General features: G+C 46.8%; 1 protein-coding gene across 1 annotated transcript in view; it reads left to right on the top strand.

The window, feature by feature from the left end:
• Positions 1-5,345, top strand: part of CAPN8 (calpain 8) — a gene marked incomplete at both ends in the record, with an annotated part of 59,190 nt that extends 53,845 nt beyond the window's left edge. The window contains 6 exons of the mRNA XM_084254263.1: positions 235-299; positions 2,367-2,435; positions 2,868-2,946; positions 3,422-3,538; positions 4,239-4,297; positions 5,322-5,345. Coding sequence (XP_084110389.1) covers positions 235-299; positions 2,367-2,435; positions 2,868-2,946; positions 3,422-3,538; positions 4,239-4,297; positions 5,322-5,345 — 413 coding nt within the window. The remainder of the gene's footprint in view (positions 1-234; positions 300-2,366; positions 2,436-2,867; positions 2,947-3,421; positions 3,539-4,238; positions 4,298-5,321) is intronic.
• Between the last annotated feature and the right edge of the window lie 11,673 nt (positions 5,346-17,018).

Below are 17,018 nucleotides of genomic sequence, written 5' to 3' on the forward strand. Positions count from 1 at the left end.
GACCTGTGAGTAAGAATGGAGGTTCAGACACTGAATCCAACGTCAGTGTCCATCTGTGCTGCCTCCTGGGATGTCAAGAGGCTAGGAATCTGCTGGGGAGCCACCATCTTGCTCTCCCATTTTTGTGGGGACCAAAGACACCATCCATGGGCCTCCCACCCACCACGCTGCTGCAGATCCTGCCTGTGTTCACATGACCCTGATTTTCATGCCCATTTCTATTTAAATCTTCAGGAACAGACATGAAATTCAGTGGATTCGATATCAACACTTGCAGGGAGATGATCAGCCTGATGGACGTATCCTTTACATGTCACTTCATTCTTAGCTTTCCCCCGTGATTTGAATAACACCACATTTCCCAGTGAGGAGGGAGGGAAGGATTGAAAATGGAAAAATCAAGCATTGGCTGAGCACATGTCAGGGTCCTGCTTGAGCTGGAAAGAAAATTGTCATCTCATTTTTTTGCTCCTCAGTACGCTTGAGATGATCATGTTATGGGTGAAGAAACCGAGGAGGCAGCACTTAAGTGACTGGTTTAATGTCCTTGAATTCAGAGGCAGAGAACATGTGTCATTTGTTCATCACCGCGCTCCTCCCTTCAGGCTCCTCTCCTGCCCTGCCCCTCTGCACCCCGCCTCGCCTCCGCTCTTCCCACCACTTCTCGGCTCTGTCCCTGAGTGTGTGCACAGCCTCAGGCAGCCACTGCCAAGAGTTGAGATTATCCCCTGAGATAAACCTGTTTTTTCTCTTTGACCCAAGTTAGAGAGAGGTTAACTCCAGTCCATACTGAAGAGTGCAGACGGGCTTTGGGGAGCAGTGGGAGAGGGTGGGCCATTCCTCATGGAAGGGACAGCTTCCTGAAGGCACAGAGGGCTAATGGAGAAACAGCATTTTCTTAAACCTGGCCTACGGCGTGGCCAGGTTACTGTTTTCCTTAGTAAGGATCACAAAGGTGGTTTCTTTAACATTGGAGCCTTGGAAGTTTCTCCGCAGTTCTGAGGATTGGATCCATGGTGATATTTGATGAATTTGGGGTGGGAAGAAGGGTTTTTATTTGCGTTGTGGTCATGCTGAGGGGGCCCGACCTCTGTTAGGGTGGTCAGTCATGGGGAGACAGTGCGATCCTTGTGGTCCCAGAGCTCAGATGTGGGGGGGCTCTTCAGCCAGTGTCTGTTAGGCCTGTGTGGGTCACAGTACAAACCCTGGGCCACAAATTTAAGTGTTGAATCATTCTTCTGAACTTGTCTACTGACTTCCATTTAGATTTGAGAGTTGCCTTACATGAGCCCATGCTTTGTTCCCAGTGGTCCTGGCACCCCGAAGGGCTGCAAGAGGACTGTGGCCCATCACTCTTGGAGTGTTTCTGTTCCCTGGTTTGGGTGGCTTGGGGCCCTGGTTCTGAGCCAGGGCAGGCCACAGGACCATCCATGGAGCCTTTTACAAAAGGCTGAGCTAAAATTCACATATTATAAAAGTGCTTGCTGAAAGGATATAATTCAATGGTTTTTAGTATATTCACAGTGTTGTGCTGATATCACCATACATCTTAGAGCATTTTCATCATATCACAGAGAAACTGTGAATCTGTATTAGTAGGCATCCCCAGTTCCTTCAGCTCTCCCAACTCCCGGCATTACAAGCACTGTTTCTGTAGAACTGTCTATTCTGAACATTTTATGTAAATGGAATCATACATTATGTAAGTGGATTCTTCCACTTTGGATGATGCCTGCTGTAGCAGATATCATGCTTCATTATCCACCATCTTTCAAAACAGTTGTCTGAGTGTCGCTCCTGAAGGTGTGATTTAGTGGATCCTGGATGGGGTGCCTGGGCATCTGTAGGCAATTCCTTCCCGACTTGAGGACCACTGATGTTCAAGGTGTACTGACAGCGTGTGCTGACCTTGTGGCTGAGACCCCCAGTTATGTGCCCCTGATGATTGTGGTAATTGTCCCTTGACCTTCTAACCGGCTGTACCTATTTTAATTATCAACCATTGAGATTTAAATCTGGAAGTGCAGTAACAGGCCACACAGCTCAACCCTCACTCCAACCTGGGAGGACTACGCTGTTAGATCCTTATCAATGATGTTTGTTGGAGGTCTTTAGGGTCATGACTGGTCCTTTGTTTTTAGGGCTGTGCCTGACCTCCAAGGAGGGCATTAGTGTGTGTTTTGACTTTTAATATTTATTTGAATTTGCTTCCCACCAACACATCCAACTATGACCCCAGGGTCTTGCTTGCTGCAGTTCTGCATGCTCACTTAGGTCTTGGGAGCTCAGTGCACGATCTCACAGGGATGCAGTGCATGGGCACATGCAGAACTGGGCCTGAGCGTGTTGGTCCTTAACATGTCTAGAGCGATGGCACAGGCACCTTGGGGCTGGTGGAATTCAAGATACTCTGGTTGAAGATTCGGAAGTATCTGGTAACGCTTCTCTCTCTCCTGGGCATCTCCTGGACGCTGCTCCCTCTCCTCTGTTCTGTTTCTAGCCCTTCACCCTCTCTGATACTCATTCCTAGTCTAGTCCACACCCTAGTCTGACCAGATCCTTCACCATGGTCAAAACCATGGTCAAAACCACAGAAAACCTGGACACATTGTCTCAGGAGCATTGAGAAGGCAATGAGAGCCTCTGTACCAATGCCCAGTGCCGGAAAGCCCTGCCATGCAGAGGGCAGAGGGGCTGGCCTAGGCCCTCAGTCCAAGCTCTTTTCTTTGTTCTAAAACTTCTTGGGAGACGTCAGTGTGGTCTCCTTTCAGGCTGCCCCAGCTCTAAGGAAGCTGTGGAGAGGCGGGGGAGGGTCCTGGCAGGACCGCATTAATTGTTTTTCATGTGAAATTTCTCTCTTGCTTTAGGAGATCTATCGGGAAGCTGATGATGACCACCTGGGGACCATCGATGTCCACGAGATGAGGACAGCCCTCAAGAAGGCAGGTGAGGATGCAGACGTACTCATTCTGAATAGCTCTGATGACTGCTGAGCATAGCAATGCCGCTCTCTGCCGTCAGATATCCATATGACAAGAAGTTGTTGAACACCCTCCCTGCCCAGGAGGAGCAGGCTGTACAGTATAACAAGACTTTTCCCAAGGACTTGACCTGTAACTGTCAAGGGGAGAGCAATCACCGAGGGTGCAGCCATCAAGGAGATCGGCAGGAGATAGGCACCTTCCCTGCTTTCTCGCTGTGGCTAATATGACGCATAGCTGAGTTAGAGTTGGAGCTAACTGAGGCTTAATTTAGGACAAGAGCAGAGGCTAAACCCGACCTATTGGATAGCCAAACACTTCTAGTACTCCTGGGAGGAGGCATGGTCAGGCCTGGTCCCTGCATAGGCAGCCCCTGAGTTCTGTTGGAGACAGTGGGGAGCCTTCCATGCCACCTGTGATGCCAGCCCCTCTGTTCTCAGGTTTCACCCTCAACAACCAGGTGCAGCAGACCATCGCCATGCGATATGCCTGCAGCAAACAAGGTGTGGACTTCAACAGCTTTGTGGCCTGCATGATCCGCCTGGAGACCCTCTTCAGTGAGTCACTTTCTCCTTTAATCTCACCCCGTCTCTCCCAAGATGCAGGGAGTGGCAGGGCCAGCAGGCAGATAGTGCCTTTGGGAGGTCAGGGGGTTAAAGAAACCATAGATACAGACTTGTGTAACTGTGGCACCCTTGGAAGAGACAAAGCAGAAGCAGCAGGGGCTGAAGGAAGTTCAAGCTGGTCATGCCCAAAGTCAGACACTGCTTTCTTGGGAGTCTTCAGAAACCAACACCCAGTGCTGTATTCTTACTCTGTGGCACAGCAACTGGCCCCAAATGCCTTTTAGTGTCTCTTCACATCTATGCTCCAGGGGGATCATATTGAGAGCATATGTCCTCTCGTGGAGCCCCCTTGGGCTTTGGCACCTACTTGAATATTCTATTAAGGGAGAAGATTTCCTTCCACTAAGGGTCAGGAATATTAAGTTCTAATGGAGAAGGTCAGGCAGACCTAGAGAGGAAGTGAAAGGACAGGGTTACCCACAAATAGTGCAACCTCTGTCTGTCCTACAACTCAACCTGGATGCTGGATCCTGAGCTAACTGCTCAGGGCCCCGCAATTAGGTGGGCACTTGGCAGGGCAGTGCAGGGAAGGGGAAGGGTGCCAGGTAGGAGTGGGTGGACAGAGGCAGCTGTCTGCTGTTCTAAAGTCCAGAAACACCTCTATATAATTTCATTCTCTCTGGCATTTTAGAAATGTTCAAGCTTCTGGACAAGGACCAGGATGGTGTTGTCCATCTCTCCTTGGCAGAGGTAAATGGCTTGCATTTTGATGAACTGCTTGATGATGGTACTTGAAATTCTTGGACAGTCTAGGTACCCAGTGGTGTTTATTCATATTCACCTGTCTTATTTCCATGTGAATACAATGCACATTCTGTGATAAGCATTAGGGAGAGGAATGTGATCATTATGCAGTCACTCAAACAATTTAATTTATTATTATCTTAAAAATAAAAAATGTAGCTTAGTATCAAACCATGCCAAAGATACAAACTTTAATTTGAGTGGAATTGTGGGTGGTAGTTACAATTTAAAGTATCTGACTTCTAAGATCAAATGTCTTAGATAGACATAAAAGGATAGCAGAAACAAAAATTAAATTGCAACAAGGTAGAATCAAAATGCAAAATATATGAGTGTTTCACTGTGTACAAGGCACACGAGGTCTTATGCAGAAGACACCATGGCTCTTTCCCTGTGGAGACTGCCACAAAGCAGCCTCCCAGGAGCCTGCACAGGTCTGTGGGGACACAGGTCTGGAAATGTCCCCAGGCTCCATGCCAGGAAGGAGGCATTGCCCTCCATCTGCTTCTGAGGCAGTGGTAGTAAAGCACCAGGTTATTCATGTCCCTCCTAAATTGCCTGGGTTCACCCCTTTCTTCTCTTCTCTACAACAGGAATGTCACTCACTGCATTTCAGTGATCTGGGGAAGGCATTCCTAGAAATGTATCTGTGGATGCCTACACACACCTGGACAATAGTGTTGAAACTGAAATGGAGTGCATGTGTGTATATATATTACACACACACACACACACCCCTATTTTTGGAAGTCCTCTTAGTTCTAGCATTTCCTAAGTCACACTTCTACGGTGTTCTGGCTTAGGGGTTAAGGACTTAGTTAAGGGTTTCCTTGCCTCCTGCTATTGGGCACGGCCGCTACCAGAGGAGGGAAAGATGAAAAGGTCACACCTTGTGAGGCAGAAGCGCGCCTCTGGCAAAGTCGCACCTGCTCCCGGGAAGCCAGCGTTCACCTTTCTCCTTCTCTTGCAGTGGCTGTGCTGTGTGTTGGTCTGACCCACGGTTTTGGACATCGAGATGCTTCCTGACAGTCTGCCTTTCTCTCTTCTCTGCTTCCTTGCAGTTGTGTGAACATTTACCCTCAAGTGGCAGTTGTTGGTTATCATATCTTCCCTCCCTGAGATCCCAGCCTGTCCTACCAGAGTCTGGGGAACCTTGAATCTCTCCAGAAGTATTTAAACTGACAGTGGGGGAAAGAATTAATTAAAGTTGTGGCCAAAATGGTTTCTGCCCCTCTCTCTAGTGATGCCACCTGGGGCATGCCTTGCCCCAGCCTTTCATGCTTTAGGAAAAGATGTTCTTGGCAAGTGACATGGCTCAAAGCTGCTGAAAGGTAGACACTGGGTGAGTTTCAGAGAAACAGCCCACTATAGATGGGAATGCCTCAGGGCTACCTGCAGGAAAGGGTACCTGCTGGCTGGGCCCTCCGGAGTAGGGTGTGGGCATGGGCAGTTGGGAGAATCAGCTTTTTTTCTCACTTGCACTTGGGAGAGGTTGTGGAAAGGAGCTACTGCTGAGGGGAATTTTTACCAGACACAAACTAAGGAAAAATGCAATTCAGGTGAGTTTGACTCACAGCTGAGCACAAGGATCTTTGCTGAGGTCAGAAAACAGGTGCCACAGCCTAGTATTGTAATGGGTGCATGGGGAGGGAGTTGGTTCTTATAAGCATACTTTGGAAATGAAATGTAGTCCTTAGTCGTTGTCCTGCCATAACAAAGCACCACAGACTGGGTGGCTTATAAACAATAGAAATTTATTTCCTATGGTTCTGGAGGCTGGAAGTTCAAGACCAGGGTGCCAGTATGGTTGGGTTCAGGGGAGAACCAGCCCTCTTCTAGGTCACAGTCTGTGGATTTCTTCTTGTATCTTCATAAAGTAGACCAGGAAGAAGGGAAGTAAGCCCTCCCAGGTCTCTTAAAGGATATGGGTCCCCTAAGTGAAGGCCCCACCCTCATGGCCTCTCCTAATCCTAATTACCTCCCAAAGACCCCACCTCTTAACACCATCATGTAATGTAGGGGAAGGGTTCTGCCATACGAATTTCGTGGGGCCACCATAATGGTGAACTATTAGAAAACAGATGTACAGGCCTTGGTCACTGTTTTAGTCTCATGAAAGATTAACTTTTTGCTTCTGGAACTACAGTTAGATGAGCCTTCCTGCTGGGAGCACACTCAGAAATATGGAATATCACTAGGCAGCTTGAATGCTGCCTTCTGTTCTCCCAGGGCCTGGTGGGAATAAGGGCAGGCCCTTGACAGAAGGGGAGGTAAAAGCTGTGGAGTTTCACCCCTTAGAGACGGGCTCTGGGATTGTGCCAGTGCAGGGAATTCAGTTCATGTGATGCTGGCAAAGGAAGTCTGTTCACTTTGGCAGCCTGTGGCTTCCAGAAGAAAAGGGGGTCTGAAGGACCTTCCATCCCCAGAGCTTCCATTGCCCCTGGCTGCGTGGGGAGGGACCAGGGGCCAGCCTCTGCTCCTACTGACCCTTACAAGCCCCCATCTTACCGTTTCCCTTTTTTTTTTTTTTTTTTTTTTTAGCAATGAAACTTTCTTTACAATCAATCTAAAAACACCATAAGCCCTCAGCTCTGGAAAATAAAACCTAATTTTAATGCCTCTTTACTTTTTAACCTTTAAAATTTGTTGTTCTCATTGATCATATCACTACCCTGTTTAAAAAAACTTGAGTTGCCTTCCTGTTGCCCCCACTTCCCCTCTCCCCAGTTTTATTGAGTGATAGTGGACATAATAGCACTGTGTAAGATGTATAATGACTTGATATGTCTTGTGGAATGATCAAAACAGTAAGTTTAGTTAACATTTAAGATCACATATAGATACAAAAAAAAGGGAAAAATGTTTTTTCCCCTTGTTGATGATTACTCTTAGGATGTTCTAACGACGTTCACAAAAATATCCAGCAGCATCAGCTGTAATCATAGTGTTGTACAGATATCCCCAATACTTATTTACCTTATAACTGTAAGTTTGTACTTTTTATTATCATCCAGTTCCCCCACCCCACCTCTGCTAACCACAAATCTGATCTCTTTTTCTAAGCTATTTTTCCCCTGTAGTTGCACTCTTAAGTGAGATCATACAGTGTTTGTCTTGCTCTGACTTATTTCACTAAGTATAATGCCCTTAAGTCCCATCCATGTTGTCACAAATGACAAATGTTCCTTCTTTTGCATAGTTGAGTAATATTTCATTGTATATTTATATACCACAACTTCATTTGTTGGTCCACACTTTGATTACTTCCATGTTTTGGCTATTTCAAATAATGCTGTAATAAATATGGGGGTGCAAATATCTCTTTAATGTAGTTATTTTATTCCTTCAGATAAGTGCCCAGAAATGCAATTGTTGGATCAGATGGTGGTTCTTTTTTTAATTTTTTTGAGGAAACTTCATACTGTTTTCATTGTGACTGCAACAATTTACACTGCTGCCAACAGTGCACAAAGGTTCCCTTTCCTCCACATCCTCAAAAATAGTTGTCATCTGTTGTCTTTTTGATGATGATTATTCTAATAGATGTGAGGTCGTATCTCATTGTTGTTTTGATACTTAGTGCTGTTGAACATCTTTTCATGTACTTGTTGGCCATTCATACATCTTCTTTGAAAAAAATGTCTATGCCAGTCCTTTGCCCTTTTAAAAATTAGATTATTTGTTTTGCTATTGAGTTGTGTGAGTTCCTTATGTATTTTGGATATTAACCTCTTGTTAGACATGTGGTTTGCAATTCTTTTTTTCCCCATTTCAAGGGGTTGCCTTTTAATTTTGTTGATCTCTAAAAAGAAAATTCTATAAATCACCCCTTTATTTTTCAAATGTAGCATGGCTACCTATATTTAAATTATGTTAAAATCAACTTGTAACAGTAGTTTTATTTTTAAGGCCTATGGCTTTCAACTACCTTAGCGGATAGTCTGGTTATCAAAAATATATAGTATCATTATGAAATGGCATTTTCTTTGGGGAGCTTGAGTCCCGGGTAAGCGTTGTCCTGGGGATTTCAATACAGCCTGTGAAGTAGCTCACCCCAGAACAGCGGGTGGGCTCTCAGAGGGCAGAGCCACACAATTGCCCAGAGAGATGCTGGGAGGGCTACAAAGATGAGTAAGCCAGTCCCTGTATCCAAGAAGCCTGCAGTTTAATAGGGGAGACACAGTCACAGGTGACAGTAATCTGTGACACCGGGGCTGAAAGAGAGGGACAGAGAGGTCAGGAGAAGAGATATGCTCTTAATGCTGATTAAACTTCATGCAAGATGGATATGAGGAGCTTCATTCAGTAAATATTTATTAAGCATCAGCTATGTTCTAGGTATTATGCAGACCTGCAAATGACAGGGAAAGGCATTACAGACGGAGCAAATAGCATAAGACAAAGCTACATGGAGAAACCTGGGCTCTTTGGAGGATTTAGGGCTGTGCCTTGACTCAGAGGCTGTTGCTGCAGGACCCCCTGGCCAGGATGCAGCCTCTTGCTTATTTTCATCTTCTGGGTCATGGTCCTGCAATGCTACTTTTCCTTTTTAGATCAGAGAGAAATAATTTCAGGCTGTTCCCCTGATAAGGCAACATCCACAGCCTTCCAAGGTTCAGGTTGCTTGGTAACTAACACCTGCTCCCTCCCTTCTCTGGGCTGGAAGGACCCCCCCCCCCAAAGCCCTTGGGGCAGCTGAGAGACATCTTTTGTGGCTGCCACCTAGCAGTTGGCCAAAGTACCTTGATATGTGGCTAGTGGTGTCCTTACCCCAGAACTACAGAGGTCCCAGGAAGGAGCCTTTATGGAGTGAGGTCCTGGATAAGCTCATGAATGTACCCCAGCGCTGCAGTGCGGATACATGGTTGATAAAGCACAGTAGGCCTCCCACTTCCACCTGCGTTTTTGAAACGTTTACTACTAATTAATTTCTGAATTACACAACAATGCACTTCCTAATTACACAGGGGAAGCACTAGCAGCTATAAAGGGGTCGTTATCTATTGCACAAGTGATTCTAATAGAGGCTGTCCCAGAAATGAGAGATGAAGGGAGGGGGCCGGGGAGGGGAACAGGAGGAAGGAGATAGAGAGAGGTGGATAGATTGAGAGTGAGAAGGAAGCCTGGCTGGCAGGGCCCCCCTGGGCTGGGAAGCTGGCTGTCATCTGGAGCGGTTCAGCGGTCTGCGGACCCCAACAGCCCTTCCAGGAGACGTGCGGTCTCTGTGCTCGGAAGGAGTAACTTCTTGGGAACCCTGCCAACTGTGCAAACACCAACATGGAAATGTAAATAATAACATGCAGATGTGATGCAAACATAATTATAGCCCAGCATTATGAGGAGAGGGACTCACTGCAGACTGGACACGTTTTCATGTCTGAAAGTCCCGTTTTGCATTGTGATTCAAGCAGACTTCAGCCTCTTGCATTTCCTCCTTTGTTTTGTTTTCACTGACACACAGATTTTTATATTTATATAATGTGGAGTAGCACATTAAAGTGAGTAGCTTTCATATCATTCATTCATGTCATCAGGACCAAGACCAGTAGCTGGATTATCAAATATTTGATGTTCTTCAAACATTCCTGAGCACCTACTATGTGTAGGGAAGTACGCTAAGCAGTAGTAGGGCTACAGACTTAAGATCTGATCCCTGCCTTTGGGTAAGTCACTGCAGTCTGAGGAGAGAGACAGGTACAAATAAGTCACTTCAATATGAGGTGATAAGGCAGTGGTGGAGCCAGCCATAGGGAGCCACAAGGGCACTAGCTCATCTTGGGGTTCAGGCAAAGCTATGTGGAACAGAGGAGAGTGTGGAGTAGGAGTTCCCTCCAATCTTATTTAGATGGTGAGGGCGGGAGGCTCCCCATACCCCCATTCAGTGTCTGACTTATGGGTAGAAAGACAAGTAGGAAGACTCGTAATAGTGGTTATCCTGAGTGGTGGGTGGTGTCTGTCACAGGAGAGGGAACCCACACCAGTTATTGGAATGGAAAGAATTAAATATAACAAGTTGCTAACTAGGTAGAGTTGTAACTAGTAATTGAATGTAAGAAAAGAACTATAGGTTTCATGGAGGGAGTAGCTGTAGAAAGTAACTACCCGTAGGGCTGAGGGAGAAAAGGGAAGAGGTTGGAATTACTAAAACTTAGAAATGTAGAGGAGAGACTACATGGAACTGAAAGTCAGACCCCTGGGGAGCTGGTGTCTTGGGAGGGGGAGGCTGTGCCTCAAGGAGATAGGTCCTACTGTTGTGGGAGTCAAGGCAAAGTGGATGCCCCTGCTGCTAGCACCCTCTGTTTGTGGAGCCTACCATCATCATTCATAGGTCCAGGGGGACCATCTGGATGCACATACTCACTCATTCATTCAACATAGATTGTGAGTACCCACAAAATATCAAGCACTTATCTGGCTTTGGGGACACAACAGTGAACAAAGTAGTCTGAACCCCTTGTCTTTGTCAATTTATATTCTAGTTGAGAACAACTAGACAATAAATACAAACATGATAAAATTATATAGATATATAGATACAGTATCTTTCTCAGAGAGAGGGCAAGAAAGAGAAAGAGATGGATAGAAAGGTAGAGCAGTAAGTGTTAAATTTTATTTTAAATAGCAAAGTCTGGAAAGACCTCTGAGAAGATGGCTTTGAAGTAAGGATATGAAAATTTTGGGGGGTGGTGAGCTGAATGGATACTCAGGGGAACCCCACTTTGAGTAGATGAAGCAAAATAGTGCAGACATGACAAGGTTGAGGAAGAGCGAAGAGACCAAGGGGCTGGAGACTTTCTTTGCTGCTTTCTAACATGTCAAAACAGAGAAATCCAATTTAGTCTGAGCCTTCCAGCCAGAGAAAACAGGCTCAGAACATGGGTCAGAGGGGGACGGTCTGAACTTGAGCCGCTGAAAGCCCACCTGCCCGGTTTCATTCCACTCCACAGTTTCATTCCACTCCAAAAGGTAGTTTCAGCCCTGTCTTTTCTTCTCTGGAGAAGTCTTCAATGGGCACATCCTTGCATGAAATTAACCAGCCAATTCCCTGTAATAAGCCAAGTTTTTGTAAGGAAACCTGCTGACTGGAGAAGGGTTTTCAGGCTATGTCTGACCCCATCTTTAGCTCTCTACTGAGTTCCTGCAAACTTCTAGGGTCTCTTCCACCTACTGGGACTGGCCTATCCCTACCTTGTGCTAACCTGTCACCCTCGATTTTCCTTGGACTCTAAAGGAGTGATGGCGCAGGTATTCCGGGCCATCAGTCTTGGTTGTCCTTTCCAACCTGGCGGTAACTGCTCAATTAGCTTTTCTTTCCTGAGTGGGCTCTATGGGTGTTTTTATTCCACTCCCATCTCTAACCATCCCCCCGGTCAAGCACACCAGAATTGAGTCTGCCTGCCCCCAGGACTGAAGACCAGCTGGTACGTGGCCCATAAAGCCCTAGCACCTATCTGTCTGTCCTGGGCTCATTTGCTCATGCCTTGGGTTTCCCAAGGGGACAATTCCCAAGGCAGGACAGCTCTGGGCAAACAGGAGAGGCTTGGTGGCAATTCCAAGGCTCCCCCGCCCCTCAGGGCTCCCCCGCTTCCTCAGGGAAGGAACATTGCACTTTAGCAGGTATGCAAGGTAGCTTCATCCCAAAGGTGACCTACTGTAGCCTTCCCATAAGTCCTGAAGTCAGAAGACATGAGTCAACTGTTGGACTATTTTAGGGAGGGACTAAGCTGCCACAGGGGTACTTGCTAGCTGGATCTCTTCCTAGCTCTGCTGGGATATTTTAGGGGCCCCTTCCTGCGGCTCCTTACAGCAGCCTCTGGGGCCTCTGGTCACCAGGGGATCGGATCCCTCCATCTGGAGACCTACCTGACTGTGCACGGAGGAGCTCCCTGCTCCCTGCACTTTGCCCTCCCTCGCCAGGCCCCAAGGTGCCCCTTCCTTGCAGCTAGGGGCTCTGTTCTGCATTTCAAGTGTGTCAAATATTAAGTTTGAATTAAGTGCCTGCAATTTCTTTTCTTTTGTTTGACATGCTTGGTCTCTGGAGCCCAGTATGTAAAATGATGGAAAGTAATATGCAAACACGAGTGTAGGACAGACTGTAGAGGCGAAGCCTCCGGCTGTCGCGACCCAGCGTCCTGCCATCTCAGCGACTTTTCCAGGGCTCAGTTTCCTCATCTGCAGTGAGGGACTGGGGCTGGCATATTGCTCAGCTTCCTCTCTATGTCTTCAACTCAACATTTTGTGTTTGGAAAATTATGAAAGTGTCTATGGGGGGAGTGGCTTCTGAAATGAACCCCTTTTAGGAGGGTGTTCTTGGGCTAAAGTGGGAAACACATAATCTGGGTATGTGTTAGGGTAGCAAGGTCCATTCCAATCAAATTTCCATGGCCATACCTCCTTTTTGCCTTTCTTCTCCATCCCACTAAGGTGTGAAATTAACAGCAGTTAACCATAGCTGAGTTTTTTTTTTAATGCCAGAATTTCACAAGACACAGCTGCTAAGAGCAAGGCTGTGGAGGTGACCATAGCCCCCGGAGGCCCATTCTGTAGCACAACAACTATGCAGCTTGGGTCACCTGGTTATAATTTACTTTTTTTGTCCCTACATTTTCTCATACGAAAATGGGAGTGATGATGGAGCTAACTCATATGAGGGTTATGATCAGGATTAAGTGAATTGGTCCATGTCCATTTCAAGGTAAAGACTCCATTAAAACCTGGCTTTTAACATGACTACTGGCAGGCCTCAGGACAGTCTCCCAGGTAACCACTCTTATCCCCTCTGAGAGCAGGGAAAGCTGAGGCTTAGCAAGTTCAGAGGAAGGGGCTGTCTTATTCATAGGGCTGCTGCAACAAAGCACCACCGACTGGGTGGCTTCTAAACAACAGATTTTATTTCCCACAGTTCTGGTAGTTGGAAGTCTAAGGTCAGGGTGCCAGGGTGGATGAGTCCTGGGAGGGCCTCTTCCAGGTTACAGATTGCTGCTTTCTCTTTGGAGACTTCCATGGTGGGAAGAGAGTGAGGGAGCTCTCTGAGGCCTCTTTTATCTATTACCTTTTTTTTCCAAAGACAAAATTCTATTTTTTATTGAGGCCATGTTGTTATATAACACTAGGTGATTCGGAGCTGTAAGAACACACCTCTTCAGGCATATGTTACCACACCAGACCTACCACCAAAGCACTCATAATCCTCCACCACTGTCCATTTGGTTTGAGGCCTCTTTTATTAAGGTACTAATCCCATTCAAGAAGGTTCCATCCTCAGGACATAATCACATCCAGACGTCCCATCTCCTAATACCACCACACTGGCATCAAGTTTCAACATAATGAACATTGGGAACACACAACACTCAGTCCATTGTGGTAGCCAAGGTGGACGTCAAGTCCACTCCATGGCACCGAGTGCTCCCCGAACAGCCCTCTAACCTGCTGCTCTGCACAGGGTCCAGGCCCAAGGAGTGTCTTCCCTCTGCCCTCAGGACATGTCTCCAGTTCTTCTTGGAGACTTTTACATTGAAAGGAAAGCAGCCGACATCTTAATTCACAGACTTTTACAAGGACAGCCAAGGGCAAAATCAACCAGTGAGGAGGCCCTGCAACTCTCAAGGGTAATGACAGGAGTCGAGGGGCCAAGAGAAACGGTCGCTGGAGGTCTCCAGGCCAAGCTGCCCAACCATAGACTCATCCTTCCTCATGCCCTCAGGCTGTCCAGCCCTGACCTGCATAGGGACAGTGAGCTTGTCTCTACCTGATGTGCACACAAACACTCTGGCTTATCTACAGGACTAATGAATTCTGCCAATGCGATAATCAGCAGCAAGGGAATAGTTAACCAGAGCTAATTCTTTCCAGAGTGCAATGTAACTAATTTAAAGCTAATGTAACTAATTTAACTAATTTAAAGCCACTCGTTGAGTAAAATGGTAATAATGAGGCTAATGCTATCTCCCTAGATGACAAGCCTATTAGTTGTATTCTGCCTTTGGATGAAGTAGGGAAGGCAGGGGTCACACAGATGCGTGGACCACCTTGCAGGCTTCCCCCGTGGCTCCCCGGCCTCTAGTTGTGTTGCTGGCTGTGTGTTTCTGCATCTACTAGGACAGGACAGTGGTGGGGGCCTCTTCCCTGGTCACCCCTGGCAGGACACACCATCACAGCCAGTGTCATCTTCTCTAATCACCCAGGTGATAACACTGTAGCTGGAGAAAGGGCCATGGCCACCAAGGATACTTCCCATTCAGGAAGCAGCGCTGGGCCCAGGTGAGAACTTGGGGAGTCTTGTAGTTAGACTGAGAAAGTGTCTTGTGGGCAGGCCTTGATCTAAATCTCTCCGCCACATGACCTAGGACAAGTCACACAACCTGATGATCTATTTCCTCACCTGTCAACCCAATATGGCAATATCTGCCTTAAGGACCTGCTCGGGCCTGCCATCTCTTATTGGTTCCAGGGGACATTAGAGACCAAGTCAGGACTCTGCTGAGCAAAGACCATATGCGCGCTTTGCGCTTCAGTCGTGCCCTGTGTGTGTGCTCTGTTCTCTTTCTTCTTTTGCTTCTGCTTTCAATGCATGCTAGCCGGCCTTTGATGTAGTCTCATAAGGCTTCTTAACCCATTTATGGAATAAAGTGGAGGATAAGTAATTGACAAGTACTTGTGAGGATTAAGTGACAATTGCAGAGTGTCTGGCACTTTATGGGTGTTCCCTTCCTCTGTTCCTGATGGGGTTCGGTTGTCTGCTTCCCACTCTGGGAGGGAGGTTCTCCCTGCACAGCTTCAGGGGGACCCTGCCAGCTTGTGGAGTGGAGGAGAGAAGCCAATGAGCACACACAGGAAGCAGAGGCTGAGGGGTCCCAGGCCTGAGCTGAATGGATGGTCCAAGATGTGAGTCACCATGGAGCTGGCTGGAAGAGGCAGAGCCAAGATATGAAGTGAAGATGGGTAAGTTTAGGGTGACCAGGAGGGCCAACATGGGTGGCATGAGTTCTGAAGTGCTCACCCTGCCACCTGTTTTTATGGGGTAAATAGGGCACTTGAAAGTAGGGAGCCAGTTGAGACCTCACTTGGTAACTACAGGGCACAGACAATCTGGGAGATTTCTCTGTGCCCAGGAAGAAAGAGAGAAGGGTGTTGTGGGAGTATCAGGGGGTATTGACTGGGTCCAGATAGATCTCAGAAGCTTTCTGGATAGAGTCCAGGGTACCAGCCTAATTGAGGCTCAGCAAGTTCCCTCAGTATCACCACTGGTCAAACAAACAATGTCAGCACGAATCTCCAGGAAACACAGCCAACTGTGAGGTTAGGTGACACCAGGCCTTCAGTCCTCAAGCCACATGCACTAGTGGGACATCAGGCTTCAGTTCTCCTTGCAAGAGAGTACTAAGTTCTGGAAATTTGCATTCTGGTCCAAGAAATAAATGAGCATCAGAATGGAGAGATGATGCTTTCTCTGAGCACTAGTTTGGTTTTCTCAAATCTGATATAAATGAAATTTTAGAAGCAGCAAAAATAGACAAAATTTAGGCAAAGTTCTAGAAAAAGGTGAGGATGCAGACTAAGACAAACCCAGAATCCCTGTGATTCTTCCTGTGTGTGCTCATTGGCTTCTCTCCCCCCACCTCCCCAAGCTGGCAGGGTCCCCCTGAAGCTGTGCAGGGGGAACCTCCCCCCCTAGAGTGGGAAGCAGACAACAGAACCCCATTAGGGACAGAGGAAGGGAACACCCATAAAGTGCCAGACACTCTGCAATTGTCACTTAATCCCAAGCCTCAGTCCCTTCATCTGTGAAATGGGCTAATAGCAGTTGCTGTGAGCTTTGGGTGAGTTAATGCACAAATGGCTTTGGGTTTAAGGATAGGTAAAGAGCAGACACTGTCCATGTTAGCTCTTCTCATTATTAAGAACAAAAATCCCATTCAGGAAATTTAGAAATGTTTACACTCCTTAAAAATACCTTTTCTTCCCCTACCCTTTTGACATTGGAAGGCACTTAGTCCAGAAAACATAACTTCCTTTGTTATAATAATGTTGGTGACTTCATTACCTTCTGACTTTTGCTGGTTTCTCATAACCTAGTAAAAGCCAGGAGAGAGCAGGTTGCTGAAGAATTCAGATGCCATGAGCTCCATTTAAAATGAAGATTTAAAACATTTAAAAGTAAATTCTACTGCATTGAAAAATATTATGTGACTAGGGATTCATGATATCTAATTCAACAAATATGATCATTTTAAATCCAGATGAGTTAGATACAATCCATTTTTCTATTTCCCCAAACCTCAGGAGATTGAAAAATACAACCTGCTTGAGTAGCAGGGGCTGGCGCTGGGGCTGGAATGCTCAATTGTGGGATGCAGTGGGTCAGGTGTGTGTTGTGAGTTGTGGGGATTGGGGTGCCACAGCTGCCCTTTTCATTTTCAGGGGAACAAGTGTACATGGAGGGGCATTGAGTTTGACATCGGCATTGAGAATGTCAGATGGTGCTGGCCTTATGCTCTGGTCCCCTCCCCAGCTTGTGGCAACATCAGAGGAGGAGATAGAGGTGAGGGCCAAGGGGTGAGATGTCAAGAGGAGGGTCTTCTCACCAGAGATGGTTTGGGGAGAATGGCGACCACATGGCATCTCTGCCGCACCTGAGTCTTCCTGGCTTTGGGGCATCTGGAGA

This window comes from Talpa europaea (assembly GCF_964194135.1).
Source record: "Talpa europaea genome assembly, chromosome: 14".
Lineage (NCBI taxonomy): Eukaryota > Metazoa > Chordata > Mammalia > Eulipotyphla > Talpidae > Talpa > Talpa europaea.